Genomic DNA, 22,330 nt, shown 5'->3' on the forward strand with positions numbered 1-22,330 from the left:
GAACACAATCAGGAGGAAAAGGGACACAGTCTCTTCCCAACAGCTCGCAGATGCTGATCACACAAGTATTGGGGAAGATTTTCTTGACCAAAATGCCCAGACTGTTTCCTGCCTGGAGCACCTCTAGAAAAATGCTGCACTTTTCTCCCAGGGTTTTCATCTTTACAAAGGCAGCCCAGCTCCCAGCAATCCTCTGAGCTAGGCAGCCTGATGTTCTCCTCTCCTGGACTCCAAATGAGGGAAACTGAGGCTCAGGGAGCAGTCAGTGTACTAGTAAGCAAGCACCAGAGGGCTTCTGCCTCCTAGATTACTGTTCCTCCCACTCCACTGCATTAGAACTCATGTATAATCTGATGCTGACAAACTAGCTATATAATGAGACGGACTGGGTGTTTGATGCACCCCCAAAGCTGAAGTTTGAGCAGTGAGTCCCACGGCCTGGTCTCTGGATGTGCAGTTGAGGACCCCACTCTGTTCTCTGGGCTTGGGCTGAATAGCACTCAGTGTGGAAATTTCCAAGGAGAGCTGTGGGAGATGGTTCTTTTCAAATGCGGCATGTTCTATTCCTGCAGGTCTGAAAATCTCCTTTCTCAAACAACACAAAAAACCCTCCCAAGAAGCCCAGTTCGAACCCAGCTGGAAGCCCACAGAGGTCACTAAAGAAGTCTCACCGAATACACTTAACCAATTGAATAATAATTTCAGCTACCTTTTAGGGGAGAGGATATTAAAGTAAGTTAGTAAGGCTGGTTGCCAGGGAAACCCTTGATTGCAAAAGGACAGTCACGTAGCAGTGGACTGCACACGTGCATGCCTAGTGTGACCATCATGTTTTGCTCTTCTGACACAAGGCAAGCTATTGGGTGCAGGAAAAAGCATGGAACCGAACAGAGAGAAAGCCTCAAGCCTTGGAGCAGAAAGCAAGTTTCTATCTTGTGCCAAGAAACCAAAAGGCCCAGGAATGAGCCCCGAGAACACTGGAAGAACTGATTGATGAGTGGCATATTCTTGGGGCGAGGCAGGGAGATTGTCACAAAGTGCTCCTGCCAGGATGGGAGAAGCTTGCTTGCTGGGGTTTGGGATGCCCGAGCTGCTCCGAAGCCCCCCAAACGGCCGAGCCAAAGAGAGAGGCCTGTGAAGCAGCTCCCTCTCACCCCCCCCCCCCCACACCCTGCAAGGCTCCTCAGTAGAAGGACAGAGCCGGGGAGTTTTCAGTCCACCTTGGGGAGGAAAAATAACAGTGAGATTAAGTAGTGATGGAAAATTTTCAAAGTGCCAACGAGAACTATTCTGCTGCTAATTGTTCCAAATTATATCCTTTTAAAAGTAGGTCGTACATGTTGAATGATTTGCTAGCACTTTGGCTCTTTCATTTAATATAATGTTTATTTAAAAAGTAGCCTGTGGTAAAACATGCTAGGTTACATTTTGCTCATCTCCTCCTGCTAAAGGAAAGCCTTGTTTGCAGAAGCCAGTGGAAGGGCTTGTCGGCTCCAGGAGGGGAGGAAGGAACACAAATGAATCATGGAAACGTGGAAAAATGGCTTCAAAATGAGAAAAAATGTGAAAAAAGGAAAGGCCAGCTACAAAGGCATAAGCCGGGCACCACTGCCGATCTGGTGGTTGACAGCTATATTGCAGGCAGAAGGCACAGGATGAAACGAACAGCATTTAGCTTTGCTATACCAGGACAACAAATACCATTCGAAATACATCTACACTGGCTGTATACTGCATTTCACACTTGAGTGGCAATCTTGGGAAGACACGCATCAAATAATCAATGAAGGGACCCCACTGCCCCCCCCCATACTGCACAGCTCACACCAAGCTCTGGTAGATCGGAGCCATTCTCAGGGGAATCTTCAACATGGTTCACGCTGGGGAGTAGAACAGACACCACTGACCCCCGTGTTCCACACGTTCTTCCTTCCGAGTTGTTGTCTAGAGCTGGGGGAAAAGGAATTAAGAATGTAATCCAGAGGCATGCCCAAATGGGTTTTTCCACTCCCTCTCAATTCTCTAAGTTTGAAAAGGTTTTTCTCCTGATGGAGCAGGAGGTAGTCTAAATACGAGATTATTGGCAATAAGCAAAGCAATCAAGTATTCTTTAAAAAGTCAAGAATCGAGGGCAGCTGAGTGGCTCAGTGGATTGAGAGCCAGGCCTAGAGACGGGAGGTCCTGGGTTCAAATCTGGTCTCAGACACTTCCCAGATCTGTCACCCTGGGCAAATCACTTAACCCCCATTGCCTAGCCCTTACCACTCTTCTGCCTTGGAACCAATACACAGTATTGACTCCAAGACAGAAGGTGACGGTTTAAAAAAAGTCAGGAATCTCATATCATAAGAAGGAGCAGTGGTCCTAATGCTCCACCAGACTATAAGCTTCCCCTTGTAGTTCAAATCCTCCTTCTAGGCTCAGTTAGAGGCAAACAAACAAACAACCCAGCCAGGCTTAGAGTAAGGAGGCCCTTAAATTGCCCTCCAAATAATAACTGTTTATATTTATATAATCCTTCACAGTTGCAGTAGCACCAATGCCCTTATCCCCATTGCTCAGATGAAGAAGATGGGGCCCAGGGAGGATGAGTTTGTGATGATAGCCTTAGCATCTCTGTAGCACTTTAAGCTCTATGGAAATTTTCTCATTTGATCCCCATAAGCACCCTGGGATGTGGATATTCTCATGATCCTCATTTTACACGTGAGGAAATTCTTAGATAAGAGAGGCTATGTGACTTGCCCAGGGTCATACAGCTAGTAGATGTGTGAGGCAGGGTTTGAACCCTTTTCTTGCTGACTCAAGAGTCCAACTCAGTGCCACCTCCTTGCCTCAAGAAGCTAGGAAGAAATAGTAGAGCCAGTCTTTCTTCTGCCTTGTTGGCTTTCCATGGTGCTGTGATGCCAGGTCTAAGCTGGCACACTCTGTTGTGAAATGCCATCCCTCTCTCATACATACCCAGAGAAATATGGTTTCCCTGACCAAATTAGGACCTCTAGGTGGGTCTACATCTCTACCCCCCCCCAGAGAAATGAGATTCTCTGTATTTGTAAAGACTTCTTCTGTACAGAGGGGTCCAGGAAGTTCCCTTGGTAACCCATTCCTGTCATTAACAGTCTTCCATGGCAAAAATGCTTCCTTCTTCAAAGCCCTTCTCCCCATACCTCACTGGGGCTTAGAGGCACATTTGTGGTGGCAAAGGCTAGCTAGGCTATGCCATGGAACTCAAACTGTGGCAGGCCACGTGGGAAGACAGCAGGCTAATCACCAGAAGACCAGAGATCAGGGGAGGCCTTTTTTTGCAGATATAGCTACTGCCAAGGAGAGCTTCCTAAATTGTGGAAGCCTGCCTCCCTGCCTTCTTCAACAGGGTGATAGGTGCCCACACCTATGGACCCCTGGATCCTTGAGGTGCTGAAACGTGTAACTTAAAGCATGTTGCAGCATAAGCTTGTTCTCTCTTAGTCTGCCTTTGTGGATGAGAGGGAAACCTTTACCCTCACCTGGAAAATGGGAATGACAAATGAGCAGCAAATGAGATAACACGTGTAAATACTTTGCAAGTCCTCGGATGCTATATAAATATCGATCATTATTTTTATTGTTATCGTCATTATTGCAGCTATCATAGATTTCTATCTCTGTCCTGCTGATTGATTGGCCAAAGAGGTCATCAGAAGCCAGAATATCTTGTTGCGGCTCCCACGGCTAATTAACTGGCCAGTCACCGAGTTCATAGATGGAATGAAGACTGTCAGCCGTTTTTTATGATTATAATGTTAATTAATTATGAGTGAAGAATGAACTTTTTATGGAGGTTATAGAATTTTCTTTCTTGAGAACCAGAATTAATCAGTGTTTTTCCAATTGATTTTAAATATAAATCAGGAGTGGCTTCAGTAAATTCTATAGCTTAAGTATTTAGAAAATGATCTCGGAGAAAAGGCATAATGAAGACAGGGACGCTGTAGCAATAAGACCTGTGCTCAGGGCTACTGGGCTTTCTATGCCGCATACAAATCAGGACAGCCAATCAATCTGGAACCGTAGGCAAGTCACTATCTTTCTTTGCACTCAGTTTCCTAGCCTGAAAAGCGAACGGATTTGGACTGGATGAGGCATACTTAACAAGGGGTCTGCGAACCTGATTTTTTTACCATCTTGATAACTGTATTTCACCATGATTAGCTGCCTTTGCAATCTGGTGTTTTTCAAATGTTAATGTACTTCCCATGAGAAGGGGCCATAGGCTCTCTCAGAAAGCCACCATAGCAGAAGGGTAAAACCTTTGGACTAGACGTGCTCGAATCCTCCCATGCCGGTCTGCTCTCTTTTCAATATTTTCTTAGGGAAACCTTTGCTTCTAAATGCATCTCTCCTCCATGTCTCTGACTAGTACCGACTCTCTGCCAGCTCCGAAATGTGCCAGGCTCTGTTCTGGAGTGCAGAACTCACTCTTTCTGTTCCTGGAATCCCAGCAGTGTGACATTGACAGGGTTTCTTGAAATTGCATTTTTCTGATGGACTCCAGTTAAGTGGCATAGCCTGTTAATGGTCTTTCTCTAATCTGCTCATTTGTATTTCTCCCCAGACTTTTCCCCAGTGCTTTGGGGGCATAATTAATATCTCCCAAGAATGTAGCTGGGTTCCGCCAAGCCTCTTGCTACCTCTGTGCCATCCCCAGGCTCCTGACCTCTTGGATTCGGAACCTGGCTCCCATTCCACACCTCGATCTCAGACATAAAGCTTTCTTCTGTGTGCCTGACAATATCTATGAACCGATGGACTTTGAGAGAAGGGAGCAAAGAAGCCAAGGGATTTCGCCCTGAGAAGGAAGGCTGCTTTTACAAGGCCTGGTTTTCTGGGTGTCCTAGAAGCAGCCGATTCCTCCCAGATAATCTTGTGTTTCGTTTGCTTGCTTCGGTGGGTGTTTTTTTTTTTTTTGCTCATCACTGTCACGTCTGTTTGGGTGTCTGTCTCTCTTGGAGCGAAAGCTCCTGAGAACAGGTTTCCGCAGATTCCTTTCAACTCCTCTGTGACCTGCCAAAAGGGATTCACAGACAGAGACCAGAAATCTATGCCCCGATAACTCCCATAACTCTCTGAGACAAGTTTGCAAAAACCGATTCAAAACTGCCTGGCTTTCATGGGGAATTAAGAAGGCGATGGAAACCAGGGCATTTTGGGGAGACATTTTTATTTTTCGTGTCTGTATCGATATCTCCAATGTACACAAGTGTATGGGCATAGTTTCTTTTATTAACCACGCAGGCTTTGAGTCAGGGGTCTGCTGTGTGCAAGGAACTCGACTAGCCACAGGAGGGAAGCAAAGCTAAATAGGATGGAAGCCTTGCTTGCCCTCAAGGAACCTCTAGTCTAGGGGATTGGAGCCAGCAGTCCTAGAATAAACTTTGTTCCCTCTTGCTTTAACACAGACAAGGGGGCAGCTGAGGAGCTCATGGATTGAACACCAGGCCTAGAGATGGGAGGTCCTGGGTTCCAATGTGGCCTCAGACACGTCCCAGCTGTGTGACCCGGGGCAAGTCACTTCACCCCCATTACCTGGCCCTTACCTCTCTTCTGCCTTGGAGCCAATACACAGTGTTGATTCCAAGATGGAAGGTGAGGGGTTAAAAAAACCCACAGAGATAAGAGAGAGTCGGAGATCTGTGATTCAGTGGACAGAAGGCTGGTCTGGGAGTTTGAAAGACACAAGTTCAAATTCTGCCTCAGATATAGTTTAACTGCATAACTCTGTATCACTTAACCTCTCTTAGCCTCTATTTCTTTATATGTAAAATGAGGATAATAAAAGCTCCTACCTCATAGAGTTTTCTCAGCTAACAACTTAATTTTCCAGGACTCGGCACTGGACTAATTGCTTGTGGATCCAAAGAAAGGCACCAGACAAGTTGTTCTTCTCAAGGAGCTCACAGTTTAACAGGGAAACAACATGCCCCAGAATGCTGTACTTAGAAAATTCAGCCAGGAGAAATTGGAGACCATTTCAGAGATAAGGATTGGGAAGGGCTTCTTGTAGGAGGCAAGATTTTAGCTGGGACCCAAAGGAAATAAGGGTAGGGAGGGAGGGAATGGAGATAAGGAGGGGACAGCACTGTAGGCACAGGGGACAGCCAGCCAGGGAAAATACCTGGAGTTGGGAGACAGAATATCTTGTTTGAGGAACAGCATGGAGACCAAGTATCACCGGATTGCAAAGCACATGGCAGGGGCATGGAGGCATTAGGCACGAAACTATATTTGTAAATAGCTTTGCAGACCTTAATTGTTGTTCAGTCATCGAGGCCCATTCAACGTTTTGTGACTCCATGGACCATAGATATCCACAGAGTTTTCTTGGCAAAGATACTGAAGTAGTTTGCCATTTCCTTCTCCAGTGGATCTTTTTTTCAGACAATTAGAAGTTAAGTGACTTGCCCAGGGTCTCATGGCTAAGAAGTATCTGGAGCTGGAGCCCTAACACTCTTTCCACTGAGCTGCTTCCTAAGGCATATAGGGGTTAAGTGACTTGCCCAAGGTCACACCACTAGGAAACCTTAAAGTGTTGTATAAATGTTAACAGTTATTATGAAATGTTAGGCCCAGAAGGAACCAATGCATTCTGTTGGTGAGAAAATGCAAGCAAGGTCAAGTTCAGTGATTTGCTCAAGTCTCATTGTTCATTGATGGCAGAGCAAGGGCTAGAAGTTGGTTCTTGCAGCCACCCATTCCTGTGCTTTTTGGTGTTAGATGGTGGTGTTTGCCCAGTTACTCAGTGCTGCTCTAGGTAGGGTTAAGAGCATGTATGTGGAAGAGGCCAAGAAACAGGGAGTTGGACTGTGCCTAGCCGGAGTGTGACCCACTTCAGGAAATGTCACAGGACCTTCGAGATGAAGGCCAAAATCAGAAGGGGACATAGCAAGAGGGCAGTGGTTAGACTAGTGTCATGCTTTGAGCAAGCTAGGATGTCCAACTTTACTCAGAGCAAAATGGCCTGCATGGATGCAGTGTAGACAAAGTAAGAATCTTTTCATGGGATAGCCTCCAGGGATATTTTCTGCCTTTCTGTATGAGAAGAAATTGTTTGAGGCAGCTGGGTGCCTCAGTGGATTGGGATTCAGGCCTAGAAACAGGATGTCCCAGGGTTTAAATCTGGCCACTGATGCTTCCTAGCTGTGTGACCCTGGGCAAGTCACTTACCTGTCCTCCCCCCCCCCCATTGCCTAGCCCTAACTGCTCCTCTGTCTTAGAACCAATACACAGTAGTGATTCTAAGATGGAAGGAAAGGGTTTACAAAGGCACTATCTTTCAGCTCAGTGCCTTTGCACTGGTTCTCTCCCTTGCCTGATTCAGATTAGGTCCTACAGTTTCCAGGAAGGCTTGCCTGTTTTCACTCCACTGCTAGCATCTTCCTTCTTAAGTGTTTCCCCACCCCATTTACGCTGTGTATTATTTTGAAAGCATGTAGTTCTTTGCTTGCCGGCTCTACCATTGGAATGTAAGCACCCTGAGAGCAGGGATCACTTTTTGGCCTTTCTTTGTATCCCAAGGACTTAGCACAGTGCCTGGCACTTAGTGAGAACTTAATAAATGCACTGATGTTCATCTTTCCCATCCCCAACCTCTGATAATCGTATTCATTTTTTTCTTTGGTTCACTGTAGGGGGGATGGTGTTTAGCTGGAATGTACTGTGGGAAAACTGTTTAAAAACACAGCGGGAATAGTGTCACTATTTCCTCATTGGACTGCATGGCTACAGGCAATCTCAGAGTGCCATGAAATGGAATTTACATCATCTCTAAAGGGGGGACCGTGCGGTACAACGCAAAGAACACTGAGATTTGGCAGCAGTGGGGGGTCCAGCTTTGCTTCTGTCCTCTGTCTTTTGGCAACGGTCTCTCTATTTCCTCCCCTGTCAAATGGGGATAATCAGTCGTGCAGTACTTACATGGCAAGGTTGTTGCAAGGATTCGGCGAGATTAGACTGTGAAATGATTGGTCACCATCATTTTCCCGGGACCAATGAATTAGTATTGTTGCCTTCTCGGGTGCCGGGTATCTCTGGGGGTGTCTGCCTTCAGTGCCCATTAAACAGTGGCTAAGCTGGTCAGAAGGCATCCTTCAGAGAATCTTCACTTTCGGTCCTCAGGAAGACCTCAGGGTTGGGAGAACACAGACAGGTCAGAGAGAGATCCAGTCCTGTGATTTCATGGTAAAGAGAATTCCTGGAAGAAGAAATTCTAAGGCTGAAGGGTGCCAATCTGCATGCAGCCTTAGAGCGTTACAGTGAGGACAGACACAGAGATAGGAAGTGACTTGGCCACTTAATTTCATTTAATGTGTGAGAGGCAGAATTTGAACTCAGACCTCTCTGTCTTCATTCTCTATTCACGTAGTAAGTACAATGCTAAAATAAAGAGAAGAGCTGCACTGGCTAGAGAAGTGAGGAATGTTCTAACCTGGTGCAGTGAGAACAGAACAAGTTGACTAGAGTCTATCAAGACTGGAGGCTGCCCCTGGTGGCCACAAAAGAGAACACTTGTTGGGATTTCTGTTTTGATGGGGATTCCTCCTCCTCCCACCAACTGAACTATTCAGAGTATCAGCCTTTGCCTGAGAATGCCTTCATCTTATTCTGGGCAAAAGCTACTACTCCTTACAGCCAATGGGAATGAAGATTACCCATGGACTCCCGCTCTCAGGAGGAAAGCCTGACTCTGGGCCACAGAACTGCTACAGTCTCATAATGGGAAGGAACCTCAAAGGCTAGTTAGCCAGGGAACTTGTCCACCTCCACGCCTTTGTTAGAAAATCCCTAGGAATGGGAGAAGAGCTGGCAAGTCTACCTCTCTTTAGCTCTGATTGCTGCTCTTACTTTTGCCCTCTGGGGCCAAGCAGATCCTTTTTCTTTCTTTCTTTTATTAAAAGTTTATTTATTTAAGAATATTTTTCTATGGTTACATGATTCATGTTCTTTCCCTCCACCCCACCCCCCAGGTGACACACAGTTCCATTAGGTTTTACATGTGTCATTGATCAAGACCTATTTCCATATTACTAATATTTGCACCAGGGTGATCGTTTAGAGTCTACATCCCCAATCCTATCTCTATCAAACAATGTGATCAAGCAGTTGCTTTTCTTCTGTGTTTCTACTCCCACAGTTCTTTCTCTGGATGTGGATACATTCTTTCTCATAAGTCCCTCAGAATTGTTCTGGATTATTGCATTGTTGCTAGTAGAGAAGTCAATTACATTCGATGGTGCCACAGTGTATCCGTCTCTGTGTACAATGTTCTCCTGGTTCAAGCAGATCCTTTTTCACATGGAAGCTTTTTTTAGACTCTTGAACATAGATGCTTTGGCCCCTGAAAGTCCTCTTTTCTGGTCTCTAAACATTCTCAGTTCCTGTAACTGATCCCTGTTTTGCCTGAGCTTGAGGATCTTCACCCTCCTTCCTTCCATTTTTTCTTCTTTCTACCCCCTCATTTTCCCCTTGTATTTTCTTTCTTGACATCACCCTCACATATTCTACTTCTAATGACTTCACTTAGGACTCAGCTGGAGATACAGTGATTAGAATATTGGGCTTAGAGTCAGTACATCCCCAAGTTTAAATATGGCCTTAGATACTTGCTAGCTGTGTCACCCAGGACAAGTCACTGAACCTCTGTTTGCTTCAGTTTCCTTCACTGGATAATGGTGCTAACAGCACCTATCTCACAGAATCAAATGAGTTTATATTTGTAAAGTATTTAGTACAGTACCTAGCACATAGTAAAACACCAGGTAAATGACTGTTTCCTTCCCTATTTTGCTTCTTTCCAAGTAACCTTTGATTTCCTCCTTTCTAGTTTCCTTTTCTCCAACTCCATTTTTCTTTTTGTTTTCCTTCTTTCCAACCACTTTCCCATTCCCTTCCTTCTATTTTCCTTCTCTCTGCCTCTCAACTTTTTCATCTTTTTGTAATCACTTCTCTTTTTACTTCTATTTTCTTCTTCTGTACTCCTGAAATTTCCCTTCAATTTCTTCTTTCCTTTTAAAAATTAACTTATCCATTTGTTTCCTTCCATTTTCTTTTCCTACACTCAGTTTTCCCCTCTAATTTCCTTTTTTAGTTACCTTTCTGTTCTCTTCTGTTTTCCTTCATTCTACCTCTCAATTTTTCCATCTGTTTTCCTTCTTTCAAATCACTTTTACCTTTCCTTCTGCTTTTTCTTTGTACTTCTGAATTTTCCCTTCAATTTCCTCCATTCCTTTTTAAGTTAACTTTTCCATTTGCTTCTTTCTATTTTGTCTTTTCTGAACTTATGAATCTTTATCTCTAATTTCCTTCTTCCCTATCACCCTTCTAGTCTCTTCTTTCCATTTTCCTTTTTTCTCCCTCTCAATTTGTTCATCATTTTTCTTCTTTCCAACCACTTCTCCCTCTCCTATTTTCTATTTTTTTATTTCTATTTCCTCCTTTCCTTTTTAAAATGAATGTCTCCATTTGCCTCCTTCCATTTCCCTTCTTTCCATCCTCTGTGTTTGCTTCCTCCCTATTTTCTTTAAATGATCAGTCCCTTCCATTTTCTTTCTCCTTCCTTCCTTCCTTCCTTCCTTCCTTCCTTCCTTCCTTCCTTCCTTCCTTCCTTCCTTCCTTCCTTCCTTCCTTCCTTCCTTCCTTCCTTCCTTCCTTCCTTCCTTCCTTCCTTCCTTCCTTCCTTCCTTCCTTCCTTCCTTCCTTCCTTCCTTCCTTCCCAAGCACTGCGGTTTCTTTTCTTTAAATTCATGCCCTCCTTTTATTTCCTTCCATCTTCCTTTTCCCCCACCTCCTCTATTTCCCTGCTTCCTCCCCATCTTTAAAAAGCCGAAAGAGCAAATGAGGAGGCTAACCTGCAGAAAATGGAAGGGCTCTTGCCAGAAGTCTCCCTAGATACTCAGTACTAACCAAGCCGGCAGGCTTCTCTTTGAAAAAAACACCTGCCTTCCAGACACACACCAGTGTTCCTTATCAAGGACATACACACATGTGGGAGTGAACTGGGCAATAGCTTCTTGTGAGAAGTACTGGAAACTGACTTTGACTGTTAATTGTTTCAGCCATGTTGGTTTAATAAGCCTGGGGAAAAAAATCCCGTCCTTTGCAGTGAGGGGAATGAGCCTGGAGATGTGCAAAGCATCTGGTCTAATGCCTGCGTCAGATTTGAAAAGAGCAAGAGAAAAGGGGGCAAGAAGAGAGCTGGAAAGTGATTGGGATGAGGCAGTGCTTGGGACGCAGCCCCTGTTGTATTTGCAGATCGGATTCTTCCCCCCCCCCCAAGCCCCCCACCCCCACCCCATGACCCTTCTTCCTCCATAGAACATGAGCAACTGGGAGTGTGGACATGTGTCTGAATCATACATGGAAACTGAGAGTAGACAGCAAGAGAACAGGCTAGCTTCTCGTATAGGGTCCCAGCCAGAGACAGGGCAGGTTTGGTGTGTGTGCTTGAGCAAGAAAGAATCCCTCTCTGGCTAACAGAGGTGAGAGATCAGGGCACAAGGAGCCACAAGTCGGTGATGAAAAGGAGAAAAATAAATGGCAATACCTCTCAAAATTCTTCTGCCTTCCTAGAGCTTCCTCCCCCTAATCTCCAGGCTCCTCTTGGAGCCCATGTTTGAGCCCAGGTAGTCTTGGGGTTCAGAACGATTGCACCATTGGGCCCCAGATGAGCAGTTCTCACAAACCACTGGGTGGCAGGCTGCATGGCCTCCGCTGACCTGTGGCTTCTCTTGTCGCAGTGCCTGCAACTGGTAAAGCCGCCGCTGCTTCTGGGGCTAGTGGGGAGCCAGCCATGTAGGAACCCTAAACCCCTCTCTTCTACCCAGTGCCCTCCTCTAGAGAGAGCAACTGCCTCAAGAGACCTGGAAGGTTGAGCCCCCAAAGGTCCCCTCCAGTCCCACTCCAGACCCACCTCAGCTCAGTGTGCCTATTCATCACCGTTTCCTCCAGCAGCCTTCCTTCCAGGAAGAGGGAGGGGAAGGGAGATAGGAAATCTATATGCGACACACACAGTCTGCAGAAGAGGGGCCAAGGTGTGGGAGGGGGAGAAGAGAGGAGAGGAGAGGGAAGAAACTGGCTAGGGAAGTGGAGGCAGGGAAGAAAAGAGGAAAGGCAAAAGAAAAGGAAAGAAGGAGGAAGAAAGGAGAAATGGAGAAAAAAAGAAAAGGGAGAAGAGGAAAAGGGAAGAAGGAAGGAGAAGAGGAAAAAGGAAGACAGAATAGAAGAGAAGAGGAAGGAGTGAGAGAGGAAAATGGAGGGAGAAGAAAGGAGAAAGCTGAAAAAAAAAGGATGGAAGGAGAGAATATTCCTTTTTATTCACTGATTTGTTTCTCCTTGGGAGAAGGAAGGAGGAAGAGAGTGGAAGTCTGGTGGGCAGGAAGGAAAATGAAGGAGAAAGGAAAGAAAGAGGGGTAGGAAGTAGAAAGGAAAGGAAGAAGGGATTAGAAGAGGGTAAGGGAGGAGGGAAGAGGTGTGGGCGGCAGAGAAGGGAAGGGAGGAGGTCTGGGGAGAAAGGAGGGAGGGGAGCATAGAAGGGAGAGGGGAGGAGAGGAAAGGAGAAGGGAGAGGGGAGGGGGTGAACGAGAGGAACCGAGGGGAGGGAGGAGAAGGGGGAGTTGTAGAGAAGGACCTGGAAAAGGAGAGAGGAAAGCGGGAGAGAGAAGGGAAGAAAAGAGGAAGATAGAGGAAAACGAAAGGGGGGTCGTACAGGGGGAACTGGTGGTCGCGCTCTTGTGGCTAGTGTCTGTGGGGACTGACTGAATGCCAACGGCGTGATTGTGGCAGCAGCAGCAGCAGTTAGACGGCCAGGTCTTTTTACCTGTGGAAGCCCCTTCCAAAAGCTGCGTCTTGCCAACTTCGCCTGCGCGGAGGAGGGGGCGAGAAGTTGTCAGGACCCAAGAGCGAGAGAGCGCAGCTCCCCCCTCCCACCAGCCCCTTACCGCAAAGGGCGGCGTCGGAGGCGGGGGCGGAGGCGGGGGGGCGGGGGCACCACTGCCCTGGACCTATTTGGTTTGGACTTGAGCTCAGAGCGTAGTCCAGAGCAGAACGGAGCGCGCGCCTGTGGCTCTGCCTCTGTCTGTGGCTGGGCTTGCTGCTGCTGCTACTGCTGCTGCTGCGTGCGTCTGTCTGTCTGCATGGTGTGTGCGCGCGCTCCGCGCGCTGTGTGTGTGTGTGTGCGTGTGTGTCCTCGAGGCCAAGGGGCCAACGGCTCTGTCCTGCTCCAGCTCACTCGCTCGCTGGGTGCCTGGTGTGCTGGACGTCCGTTGAGCGCTCTCTGCCTCTCTTTCTGCCTCTCCCTGTGTCTCTCCCTCTGTTTCTCCCTGTCTCTCTCCCTCTCTGCCTCTCTCTCCACCTCTCTCTCTGCCTCTCTCTCTTTCTCCATCTTCTCTTTCTCTCTCTCTCTGTCGCTCTCTCTCTTTGCCACTCTTTTATTCTCCTTCTCCTTCTCCTTCTCTTTCTCTTTGTCTCTATTTCTTTCTCTCTCACTGCCCCTCTCTCTTTCTCTCTTTTCCTCCCTCTGTGTGTCTCTGTCTATCTGTCTGTCTGTCTGTCTCTCGCTCTCTTACTCCTTCTCTCTCTCTTTCTCTCTCTCTCTTTCTCTGTGACTCTCCCCCTCCCCATCTCTGACCCTCTGTGTGTCTCCGAATCCCTCGTGTGTCTCTGAGCATCTTTGTATCTGCGGGTCTCTGGGTGTCTCTCCCTCCCCCCTCCCGGGGCCCGGGGGCGGCGCGCGCCTCGCCTCGCCTCCCCTCGCCCACCGCAGCTGCAGCCGCCGCTGCCGCCGTCTGTCGTTGCGTTGCGTTGCGCTGCGCTCCGCTCCTGAAGAGGGAGTCCCGGCTTGTCTAGGGTGCGGGTAAGCGCAGCATGCTCGCTGCTGGTTTTTCTCTGAGCCTTCGAGTCTGAAGCGCAGGTAAAGAGCAGCAGGGCAGCGGCGGCGGCGGCGGTAGCGCCAGCGCGGTAGCGGCGGCGGCGCTAACGCCGAGTCGAGCGGGAGCGGCGGCAGCAGCAGCAGCAGCGGGGGGGACCGGGCGGCAGCGAGGTGCTGGGGCTAGTGGCCATGGCGGCTGCGATCGCCAGTTCCTTGATCAGGCAGAAGAGGCAAGCCCGCGAGCGCGAGAAGTCCAACGCCTGCAAGTGTGTCAGCAGCCCCAGCAAAAGCAAGGGCAGCTGCGACAAAAACAAGTTAAATGTGTTCTCCCGGGTCAAACTCTTTGGCTCCAAGAAAAGGCGGAGGAGAAGACCAGGTCTGGGCAAATTGTTTTAATTCTTTATTTTTCTGGCTTTGCGATATCAGGTCTCAGACAGGTTCCCTTCCCCCGCCCTCACCCTTTTCCCTTGGACTTTGATTCCCTGTTGGTAGCTCAGCCTTGAAAGTGTGGTTTTGGGGGGGTTTTTATTTGTTTGGTTGATTTTTTCACATTGTCGGTGTGGTGTATGTGTGTGCGTGCGTGGGAAGGCGATGCGTTCCTGGCCTCCTTCGTGACAGTTTCATGTTTGCTGCAGTGCAACTGTTGGTGGGGGGGGGGGGAATAGAGGGAGGAGAGGGGAGGGGGGAGAGAGAGGAGGAGAGGGGAGGGGGAAGACTGGGGGAGAGAGGAGGAGAGGAGAGGGAGGGAGGGAGGGAGGGGGTGGAGGAGAGGGGTGGGAGGGGATGGAGGAGATGGGAGGGGGGAAAGAGAGGGAGAGGAGCAACAGAGTCTAAGCATGGATCGTCGGGACATGCCCCACAAACAGGACTTGCAGACTCCTTCATACAACATACATGCGCATCACACGTTTTCCTAACAGGGCAGGGCTGTTAAATGGATGAGAGAAATTTCAGGATGGAAGCTAAGTCCTGGTCTTGCATCCCATTCTTTTCCTGACTCTCCCCCAATTCCCTTACTGTTCTCAGAAGAAAACCAGGGGGGAATCCCTCTTTTCCCTTTTTCTAAACTGTGTTTCTGATCCTTCACCTGCTATCTTACACCCCAGGAGGTAGGGATTCCCTTGCTTGGGTGTTTCGCTGTCTTTTTCTAATGTGTGTCGGTGTTTTGAGGCACAGCTGTGATGCAGCTTTGAAATCCTTGTCTCCCCCCACCCCAACCACACACACACACACACAGATATTCTGCATATCCCTTAGCACAGAGCTAGCTGATTAAGCTGAGTAATAATAGAAGGCTGGGTAGAAAACCTTGATTACCTCCTTGTCCTGCTGAGGAGGAAACCTGAAATTGGCAAATTGGGGTGCCTTTGGCCAGGCAATGTTTAGGGGTTTGGGAGGGAGGGGGAGAAGAGATTTGTGCCTATCCCTCAGTGTTGAGGGGAGGGCGTCTAGCCTTGGCGCAGTAAGCCTTTTTGGTCAAGTGTGAAGCAAAAGAAGTTCCCTGGACCATTTTCTTTCGTCTAACAAGTGTAAATATCACTAGAGAAAAAGCTCCCTGTCTCTCTCTTGTCTTTTCCATGTAACATACGCATTCAGGTCTGGGTACTCAGGAATGGGGTTTTGCATTTCCAAAGAGAAGCATGTTAGTGGCGTATAAGTCAGCATGAGCATATGATGTGCAAGATGTCTGGACTCTGAAAAGCAGATTTGGGTTCTTGTGATTTGTATGATTAAATCGGGGTGAGTGGGGAGTGGAGCACATTGCATAATCATCTTACTCTTAGCTAAGGCTATTGGGATAGATGCTGTTTTGTGAGATTAAGTTTGAAAATGATTTATGAAATCATTTTGTATCCAGAAAAAAAAAACAGCCAACCCTGCATCACTGCGTCTTTTGACCAGTTAAGTAATACACATGGACCTCTGAGAAGGCTGTTTAAATTTTAAATTAATAGCTGCCTGCATTCTCCCCTCTGCTTTTTTCTTGCACCTAAGTCCCACTGGATAATTACAAGTCCTTTGATCCCATGTCGGCTGTGTGTGTGTTGGTATTCTTTCTTGTTTATTTGGATTGATGTAGTTGTGCAGGAAAGCTCAATGCCCATGTCATTTGGTCCCTGATTGGCAAGTAGCTTTAAATGATCTTTGTAGTCTTCATTTACCTCCCCTAGGAGAAACTGCACCTTGTTAAAAAGGTAGAATACGCAGTTTGCTAGCACATCCTTAATCTACAATGAGCCAGGGAGTTGCTTTTCAAGCCTGGTGACACACTGCTCAAATTGTAGACACTGTAAGCAGCTTTGATGTTCTCGCCTACATTACAGTGTCGAAAGCCATGTTTAATCATGTTCGAGATTGATTTGGAAACTTGTCGATTTTCATCTGCAGCAGGACGCCTCTACAGCAATGTATTCTGTCATAGTTCACATGGAATGTTCTAGAACTGCCCTGTGAAATCAGGGATGATGCAAGTCCGTGTTCACATATTTGCAATTAACCTGATGATTGCTTTATTTACAGAGCCCCAACTAAAGGGTATAGTGACAAAGCTATACAGCAGGCAAGGATACCACCTGCAGCTGCAGGCAGATGGAACAGTTGATGGGACAAAAGAGGAAGACAGTACCTACAGTAAGTATCTATAGAATAAATAAATAGATTACTTTGGTGTATTTAGTGAAATATTGTTCATCCCCCCCACCCACCCCCGTAAGCTCACATTGTCATTTCCTGACATGGATGCCAGCAACATTCTCACTGTACCGTCCTGTTTTTTTTTTAAAAAGATACTTTACTAAAAAGGAAGCAGGGCACACAAAAACAATTAAAACATTGACCTATAGGAAATAATGTTGACACCCTCCGAAAAGCAATCCAAATGTCATCTCCATGGCAATCTCGATAGGTTTATGGCTGTCCTTTGGATTTTATTACATTTTCCCCACAGAAAATTTACTCACCCACACACAGAGCCTGAAATAGAATGTTTTCCCCCTCTTAAGAAGGGTCTCATCCTAAGGGAATAAAGTTGTTTCACGTCATAAAAATTATCATTCCTATAAAACATTTACCTTTTTTTCCTTTTGATAACTCATACACTAAATGACATCTGGAGACTTGAGAGATCTTCGATAATGCAATTTAGCTTCTTCTTTCTCGACCAGGGTTTAAATGAAAACCAAGGTGGAGATTAAAATGGTGAACCAAAAGGAAATATTTCAGAAACGACATTTTTCACTCTATGTGTAACACCTGAAATCAGTGGTTCTGAGAAGTTCCATAATCTTTAGTTACGTATGCTCTCCTCTAGATGGAAGGAGATGAAAAAAAATCACAGGCAGTGAAAGCTTATTTTAATTATTATAATTTAAATTGTGCCATTATTTGTATACCCAGATTCATTAAATTAGCTACAACATTAGTATAATATGGTCTCAGAACAGGCAGTGTATTTTCTTCACAAATGCTTGGTAAACATCAACGTTGGTATGAACTTCACCGAGAAGAGCAGATATGGTTTCTATTTTATCTGCTAATGAGTGCTCAGCCCCATCTTTAGAATAGCACTGGCCCTTGAAAGGAAGCCCATCGAGAAGGGTCCCAGTATAAGGTGTTAATAAGTCCTTTAGTGATGTCTCCTGAGCAGATGCCCAAGAGTATACATACTGCAGAGAGAGAGCTGCCATCACCTACCCTCAAGGAAGCGTCTTCTGGTACAGAGGATGAGAAAAATCCTTAATGACCACTTGAATTATTGCTTTGCAGCAAAGCTGCATTATTGTCGTTAATATTAAAGTATATATGGCCAGCAGTATCCTAGTGAACATACCATAATTTACGCCTTCCTGCCATTTGCTTCACTGCTCAGTTTTCAGTGATGTATAAAGCTGAGTTTTAGTTTGATCTTTTTTTTCAAAGATGATAAAGACTAGAACATAATGATCAGCAGTAAAATAATATTGTAGACTAGATCTACCCATCAGAATTTGGACAGTGCTCTGATAGGTATTCTGTCCTTTGGTGCGTGTGAGAGAAAATCAAGATATTCTGCGGCAGAAGGGGAGACTCATTTGTGTTTTCGATATTAGCTAACCACACCTAACCTCAAGGTCTCACCCAATTTCATCTTCAGAACCTCCTTTAGCTCCCATAATTATCCATAACAATTATTCTGAATCCAGTGTTCACATTTGGTTTTATTAAAAAAAAGGTAATAAAAATATGACTTCTCTTTTATGCCTCGTAAAGACTGATATACTTAATTAATCCAAAGCACCTTTTATGATTTTTTTTCTAGATATAGTATCTGTTGTTTATGCAGGTGGTACAAGTCCCATTCTTGCCTTGGCTTGCTATGTATGGGGTTTTAACATGCATCAGGTTTATGATGCCATTTATGGTCTTCAGCTCTCCTATATATGTACCTTCTGTTCTTTTCCTCCTCCCTCCCTTCCTTTTCTTCCTTCTCTCTCTGTCTTTCCTTTATCTTCTCTCCTCTTCTGTTGTCATTTTAATAAAAAGCTTTGATCACACTATCAGAAAGGTTTTCAATGGAACAGTTTTGACAATTGTATTAAAAAAGAGCCTAATGCCCCAGCTTACTCCTTTTTAGGCATGTTGAAGGGATCGACAAGCAGTCTAACCAGGTAATAGCTATTGGCACACTACGATGCGGCACCTTGAACATCTCAGAGGAGCAGCACCATAATAAGGAATAAAGTGGCTTGGGCACAACATTGATTGCTGAAGTGATCAGAGGCTAGGGATCTAACCTCTCAGGGTCTCCATTTAATTTTACAGGCTATTTTATGCCCTAAGTGATCCTTTTAAAAAAAGGGCAAATTAAATGGTAAAAAATAAAGATGCTTTACAATCAATCATGTTCTTTTTGCCTCAGAAATGACAGGAGTGATACAGAATTATTCCTTGAAATATTTCTAATTTTCTCTTCATTCGTTTTTTAAATGCTTCAAGCAAACATATCTTTCTATTAGTGTTTTATTAATACAGCCTCTAATTAAAAAGCACTTACGGAATTTTATTTAGTTTTTTCTCTTTACTGTCTTATTGAGATATTTGATTTTGATTGGTTTCATATTATTGGTCATTCTGACATGCCAGGCAAGGGCATAATTAAGCAAATTGGTACTCCTCACCCTTGCCGGAGTCTATTTATTTATTTCCAAGATGTGTGTCTGTATCATACATTTAAACTTCCATAACATAGATTCATTACAGTGGTAAATGTCAGTCCAATAAAATTCTCATCATGGGAACATCAGCCTTTATAAATTATGTATTTTCCCCTGAAAAGGAAGAGATGGTAGACGGTTCATGGAAGCCGCTTTAGTGGAGCGGCTTAAGAGCAATGACGGCTATTTTTCTCGGAAGAATATTGTGCACTGTCCCTTTGAAAGTTCAAGAATACATCCGTCTTAAAGTTAGAAGGACACCACACTTGTCGAACCTGTCATCATCTCCTACCTGTCTGAAGAGACTTTTATCATTTCTGTCTTCAAGAAATTGACCAATTTAGCCAAACTGACAAGCACTAGAATACATTGAGTTCTGTGGGATGATAGGCTATATTTATACAGAAAAAGGGCTGTTTCTGTAGCTCACATGAAGCTAAATCACTCTCTCCAAAATGAGAGAAATTTGCTTCTTTTTTATGAAGAGAAATCAGAGAGAACAGGTTTATCATATAGTAACTTTCCATTCCAATCTATGACTCAAGCCGGCAAAGAGAGTTAAGTGACTTAATCGATTTGTCTTAGGTTCATAAATAAAAGGCACTAGCTTTTGTTGATAGCAGGCTTGAATTCATGTCATATTCTCATGAAGAAGGTTCATCTCTTGAAAAAAAGTATGGGGAGGAAGATGTTGACTCTCTGCCTCCCATCTGAGATGCTCCATTTTGTATTTCCATCTAGACTGGCCTCCTTATTTTAAAAAGGCTTTTAACCAACTAAGTCCAATTAGTGTCTATCCCTAGAAGAAAACCGTGACAAAGGGAGAATTTAAATAAGCTCTTCACTTCTCCTTTTGTTGTTATTGACTCATTTTTGTTGAGGTTTTATGGAAATTTGTTTGAATGGGTTAAAAAAGACAAAACTATAGATTGCAGTGCGCAGCCATCTCTTTCATTTAGGATTCCATTTGTTATCCTTTTTTGTGGATTGTCCCCCTTTTTGGATTCTTTTTCATTGAGTCCTGAATTAGGCAGTAGGAAAGATTAAGAGGTGAAAATCAGATATACCCATTTTGCTGCTGACAAACATTGGGATGAGGAATGAGAAGGTTCTGATTGTCCAGCAAACCTGAGGAGTCTTTGAGCCTTCTTTGGTGTGTCTTTTGTCACCGATGGCAACATATAAATTGGATTTAGACTCATTTTAGTATGATCTTAGCTTAATGCTCTAAACCTCCCAATAAAGTCCTAGTATAGGGAGCCAGGACAAAATCATTTAGATCCTCATCATTTTGTAACCATGGCTCCTTTAAATAATAGAATTGTCTTTCTAGTGATAAAATTCTATGCCATTTCCCCTTGGCATTAGTGATCGTCAATCAACGATGGCACAAGGGACCAGCATCCCATTATATACCATATGCACATATCTGATATAGACCAAGCCTCGGGGATGTACGTTGCATTGTCAAATATAGCATGAGCTACTGGCTTACAAGCTGTGTCACACATAACAGAAGGGCACCGCTTTTAATATGAGTAGTGAATGGGGTGCCATCAGTGACATGTGGTGTGAACACTTATATTTTGAACTGTACAATATGTCCTAGCTCCTCATCAGTAACACCCTGAATTTAAATAAAAAATCCAGCAGAGATTCACCCAAGAAAATCCCCGGCTTTGCTAATTTCTCCAGTCCATATACTCCAATCATTAGGGCTGGGAATGATGGGGCAGCAGACATACAGAGGTGGGAAAGGCCAAATTTACCCCCTCAAGATGACCCCATACTTCCTTATTGCAGACTTAGGGCAGCCATCTCTGCTCAAAAGCACTAGCACCGACTATCTTCAACAAATATCTACGTTGAAAGGAAATGGGTAAGACTGGGCCATAATGTCTTGAAAGGAAGGTGCACGGACTGCCTCCAAGAGATTTCTCTTGCAAGCACTATGTTTAAAAAATGTACTGTTATATTTTTATTCACAGTGTGGGAGTGAGTAGACAGCTGGTAGGGGGAGGACGCCCACCGGTTTCCTTCAGTGAGTGGTGTGCGATTGTGAGCAGAGTCTGGGTGTAGGTTTCACACAGTAAAACCTACTAACGGTGAAACACAATGTGGGCCTCTTTCTCACCAGCTGCCTGCCCGTTTGCTCCTACTCTGCAAGTAAAAATAAAACAAACCCAGCCTGAGCCCAGTGTTTCCAGTAGAAATAAATGTAATATGGCTGTGACCTTTGCTTCTGTCCGGTAGTAAGGCTCAGGGTAAACATCCCTAGCCTATCTAAAGATTTGGTTCCTTTAAGGAAGGCTACCCTGGGTATATTTCAGGGAAATGGGCATTTTAGATGGCTGGAAATAAAATCGGCAATTGAAAAAGAAAAGGGTTCGATTAGGGTCTTCTAAATGCCATAATTCTCAGCATTTTCCCAGACCAATAGCACTAACACGGTGGTCTCTTTGCATTCCTGCAATGGCCCGGACAGATGTTTAGACTGAATTATGTTTCAAACTATGCAGGATTGTGTATTTGTGTGTAACCCTCAAATATGCCCCATGGTCTATTGGATCCCTGCTGCATCTCTTCCAAGCCTCCCATGGCTCCAAGCTCTACTTGGCTCTTTACCATTACAAAGCTAAAACATCTTCAGTTAAACCTGTAGCCAGGTTTATTTCCCCTACATGTCAATTGAAACCTCCCCCCCACTCCAGCCTCATTCATTAGCAGGATTGTTTGGAAAACCGGAAACCTTAAAACAAATGTCTTTCCAAGCTACCTCTGCGTGATGCCAAACCTCTGGAAGAAAACAGAATAATTTGATCAAAAACCTGGGTGTATGTTTAGGGGTGGGATTTTTATCTGTTGACATCTCTGTTCAAATGCACATACACAGTGAAAGGCATTCAATTTGCCTGCTTTTAAAATGGAATGGCAAGATAGTAATTATATGCGTGTATATTAATATATTAAATGTCACATTTATTGGGATAATGAGAGAGTAAAAAAAAAACAAAATGGGTGGAAGAAAGGGGCACAGAAAGATGGAGGAAAAGAGAAGAAGACAGACTGGAGCCTCATAATTCGAAGATATATTAGTAGAGAATAAGCCGCATATCTGCAGTGCGGGACATCAAGGTACATTACCATGCACTCAGTAACTCCCTAACAGAGGAAAACAGCCTTGTCTACCCCAGGAAATAGCTTGGCTACTTGAATTTTCAAACTTCCAAATTTATTT

At 45.0% G+C, this 22,330-nt stretch overlaps 1 protein-coding gene across 7 annotated transcripts in view; it reads left to right on the top strand.

The window, feature by feature from the left end:
- FGF13 (fibroblast growth factor 13) overlaps positions 1-22,330 on the top strand; it is a 510,824-nt gene that overhangs the window by 384,842 nt on the left and 103,652 nt on the right. For 6 of the 7 annotated variants that reach the window (XM_007507358.3, XM_007507363.3, XM_007507356.3 and 3 more), the window contains one exon: positions 16,421-16,531. In XM_007507358.3, coding sequence (XP_007507420.1) covers positions 16,421-16,531 — 111 coding nt within the window. Of the gene's footprint in view, positions 1-13,027; positions 14,277-16,420; positions 16,532-22,330 lie in introns of those variants that run through there. The other variant, XM_056809817.1, reaches the window with a different exon arrangement.

This window comes from Monodelphis domestica, chromosome X (assembly GCF_027887165.1).
Source record: "Monodelphis domestica isolate mMonDom1 chromosome X, mMonDom1.pri, whole genome shotgun sequence".
Taxonomy (NCBI): domain Eukaryota; kingdom Metazoa; phylum Chordata; class Mammalia; order Didelphimorphia; family Didelphidae; genus Monodelphis; species Monodelphis domestica.